This window comes from Priapulus caudatus, unplaced genomic scaffold (genome assembly GCF_000485595.1).
Source record: "Priapulus caudatus unplaced genomic scaffold, Priapulus_caudatus-5.0.1 Scaffold13, whole genome shotgun sequence".
In the NCBI taxonomy this organism is placed as follows: Eukaryota; Metazoa; Priapulida; class Priapulimorpha; order Priapulimorphida; family Priapulidae; genus Priapulus; species Priapulus caudatus.
Window position 1 is genome coordinate 1,529,697 of NW_014577074.1, and position 4,269 is coordinate 1,533,965.

Genomic DNA, 4,269 nt, shown 5'->3' on the forward strand with positions numbered 1-4,269 from the left:
CAGTAGCCTCTTAGGATGTTACTGCATACAACTTTACATTACTGGTGGGGCGTATAGATGGAGTGTGGCGTAGGCAGCGAGGTTGAGCCTAGAGGCTTAGATGTGTGAGTTGTAGTAGAGTTAATTACACATTCAACCTCTACCGAAATTTGAACGTCGCATGACAACCCGGCGACCTGCTGCCAGCCCCGAAAGAAGTGTGGCTTCATTTGACAATTGTGATTTTGTCATCGTTACAGACGAGGGGTCTATATCACAAAAGTGCTAATATATTATACCTAAATGCTATTTAACCGAACTATTATTTAGAGCAAATTATCAATCATTATAACTGAAAATATATGCCTCGTTTATAAGATATTACAATCCTTATTTGCTTCTTTAATGGAATAAAATAAGAAACGACCTCGGCTGTAGCCTTGGCTGAAAAGTGGTTGGTTGCCGCAACTCTATCAGATCGTATGCGCTTTGAGTTGGCGCACGTCGTTGTAATCAAACTTAGTCTAGTTTTAAAACAGTAATAATTTTTTTTTCTAATGGTGATTGAACTATGAAACTTTTTAGGGGGGGTGTAGGCGTAATTATAACCTAATGTAGCTGAAAGAATAAGAACCCGTGAGATACTAGAGCTAAACTCTCCTCATTAATCTTTTCCGTAATATATTCCATAGCAGGTTGGTACTACATATGTATGCATCAACCTGTCCGAGTCTTACTATTAGGCGGTGTTAGGAGGGGGGATTGGAGGGTCAATTATACTAAATCAAGAACTATTGTTACAGTGAGATTGTTTACACGTCGCCCATCGTTTACACAAACCTGACGAAGCTCTCGTACCGCTCATGAAAGACTTATCTCGTTAAAACTATCTCTGTCTTCCGACATGAAGAGGCCCATCGACTGGGTCCCGACACGCCTCTTAGGCCTTCGGAACATTTGGCTGTGCCTCGGGGGACTGGTAGCGCCGCACGACGCGGTCTACCAGAGTACGGCGGAGTCGTGCAGGGCGAACACGACCTCGCAGTTCATCGCCGATGCACAAGCTCTCTCGCGTGCATGCTGCGGCGACTCTGCAGGTACCTCGAGCATGCGCTGTCACTTCTCCGTTGCGAGTCTCGACGACTCGAGTCGTGCAATCTGCAAAGCAGTACGGGCGTACGTAGCGCGACTGTGCTGACGCAGCAATCCTAGGTGGCGTACTAGCGCTGACGCTGACGCAGCACGCTAGGTGCGTCCATAGCCAGACGCTGACGCAGCAGCTAGTGCCGCCACTGCACGACACTGACGCAGTCGCTAGGGTGGCGTTACTAGCGCGACGCTGCACGCAGCAAGCTAAGTGCGTACTAGTGCGACGCGTGACGCAGCAGCTAGGTGCGTACTAGCCGACGCTGCACGCAGCACTAGGTGCTACTAGCCCGACGCGACGCAGCAGCAGCTAGGTGCTACAGCGTACGCATCGACGCAGCAGCTAGCGTGCTACTACGCACGCTGACGCAGCAGCTAGGTGCGTACTAGTCACGACACTGAGCCAGCATGCTAGGGCGTACTAGCGCGACGCTGACGCAGCAGCTAGTGTCGTACTAGCGCGCGCTAGCGCAGCAGCTAGGTGGCGTACTAGGCGCGCGCAGACGCAGCCAGTCTAGGTCTACTAGCGCTGACTGCTGATTGCAGCAGCTAGTGCTCACTAGCCTGACGCTGAAAGCAGCAGTAGGTGTCGTGCTAAGCGCGCGACGCTGAGCCAGGCAGCAGCTAGCGTGCGTACTATGCGTGACGCTTGATACGCTAGCAGCTAGTGCGTACTTAGCCGGACGCTGACGCAGCACTAGGGTTCGTTGATTCGATGCGTGAATCGAATGATTTGATGCGTGAATCGAATGATGCATCGAATCATTCGATTCACGCATCGAATGATGCATCGAATCATTCGATTCACGCATCGAATGAATTTGAATCGAATTATGAAACAGAATACACACCATAATTATGTGGGAAACCATATGCCTGTGTGTACATCTCATTATAGTGTGATTAAAGAAATGTGGATTCTTCTTTATTCGTTTATACGAGGTCCATGATAAAGTTACATCGCTATACGAGTTTAAGTTAAGACATTAAAAGTTAAAGAGGTGTTAGTATTTTATACATATTTAAACATTTTTTAAATTAAATTACATATTTTCAAATTCTCATTGGAAATATCAATAATAGTTAAAAATGAAAAACTCTTATACGTAATACTTTGTGTATAAAGTGATTATTTTAATAATCTACTCATAAGTAATATCTCAGCGTTCCTTTCCCTCGAGCACATTCCATCTCCTCGCCTTACAAAATTACTATGATTAAGAAAATAATTTCACTTGAACAACCCTCTCTCTTGCTCACCCTACTTAAAAAGTTTCTTGTTAAAATACCATTTCTTATCAATATTTTATTATTACTCATATGTGCCAGGTGCAATACAAAGATTATCTTGATCAGGAACTTGTGGGATAAGTTTGTGTAAATATTACCTACCAAACATAGTACAAATTAGGCTTACAACATTCAAGCATATGGTAATGTAAATGTGGTATATGTTAATTTAACAGCATAATTTTTCCACAGCCACATAGTTGCAAATGTATTTAAAATAATGTACATATTAAAATTGCCAGTGTTGTTATATGTGACCCGCTGTTGGTAATTCTGGTGATGACAAATGTTGAACCTTCTGAACTTTATTTTCGCCAGTTTTTTGTATTAGACCACGAGCTTGTTACAAAAGTGATAGACCACTATCCGTGTTATTATTTAACTTCATAATGTACGTTCAACTTCAATATATGTATAACTTCACTAAACATTATAGTGAATGGTGAAATATAACGATCTTTATAGAAACCTAAACGAACGTGAAGTAGAATGTGGGCAAATGAACATCAAAAGAGTATCTTGCTTGAACCCCACAAGACATAAGAGACAACACAAGCAATAGCACCACCTTTTCATTATATCAAACACCAACGACCTTGTTTTGAAATAAATTATCTATTAACATTTTACTGTTATTCACCAAGACAAATTTGTATGTAAGATACTCCCCGTTTTAACTGAAGACAATGTTGTACGCTACTATTCTCCTTTAATCGTCCGCGTGTAATCGTGAGACATGGATTCCTTGTCAGCTCCATCAATAGTCTGCTCGCTATGTACAGGCATTCGTCATCCAGAGGAGCTGTCATTGCTCGTGCCGTTCGATGAGAAGACCATCAGGAAGGGAGGAAAGAAGCCCGAGAATAGGCAGTACACGAGGCAGCAGTCGCGGGCTAGTAGCACTTACACGCCCGGCAAATCCCCCGGATCGGCGAGCGTCGGTACACCGCAGGTGTGTATTGCGAGTTAAGTCGGTCTGTTATTGCAGAGTCAGTAGGAGAAATTATCTAATGAGTAGTGATTGATAAATCATCGTATTTTTTTCTTTTGCAGCATTGGCGTAAAAACGCTGATTGTTTCGAAAGAGCTGCTAAATTGTTAACAGCCCCGTTAATTGATTGCGCGCGAAGCCATGTTTCTTAACCGTTTCGTGTCTGTATCGATTTTACAGTACAGTGTTGAGCGTTAATATGTTTGCCATCAAGGTTTATTTCATTGGAAAAAGGTATAATAAATCAAGAAACGGTTGAGCTATCGCAGCACCTAAGAATCAACAGGACCTCGGATCGCGTGTCACACGAGAGTGCGTGTGATGTTTGTCGGCAGCGATGTGGCGGCTCTCGGAGACGCTGCCATTTTGAGTCGGGGTTTTGAGTTTTTGTTTCTAAAACGCACCACTAGGTGGACGGCACAGGAACGATATCTCGCTACGGAACAATGAGTAAGAGTACAGAACATCTGCAATATCCCACCATCGACCCGCTGTCCTATTGGAACTACAGATATCCAGGCGTTCCGTACACCGTAATGGGAAAATACCGCTCTACGCATGCGCGTGCAAACAGCGCATGAAGAAAATTCTAACCGCATGACACAATGTGCATCTGTATCTCGTTTCTGCATTCTCACTATGGATGGAGAACCTAACTAATGTGGGCAATACTGAATAGTGGGCGCTAGTAAGGGTAGAGCGTCGCAGCCTTGAGCGCCTGGAAAGCTCTCTATAACAGCATGGTGGATGTGCAAAGCCACGTGTATACATACACTCACCCAGCGTCCGCGTGACACCGCTGTGGCTAACTCAGATGCGAGGAGTGCGACAACATGCAACTATAGCAGATAAGGTCCCCCTGA

The 4,269-nt window shown here is 44.4% G+C and overlaps 1 protein-coding gene across 2 annotated transcripts in view; it reads left to right on the forward strand.

The window, feature by feature from the left end:
- The window catches only part of LOC106808569 (fermitin family homolog 2-like), a 49,210-nt gene that overhangs the window by 23,452 nt on the left and 21,489 nt on the right, over positions 1 to 4,269 (forward strand). Inside the window, exons 4-5 of one of the 2 annotated variants that reach the window (XM_014811334.1) lie at positions 3,198 to 3,367; positions 3,817 to 3,939. In XM_014811334.1, the coding sequence (XP_014666820.1) occupies positions 3,198 to 3,367; positions 3,817 to 3,939 (293 nt within the window). The remainder of the gene's footprint in view (positions 1 to 3,197; positions 3,368 to 3,816; positions 3,940 to 4,269) is intronic. The other variant, XM_014811341.1, reaches the window with a different exon arrangement.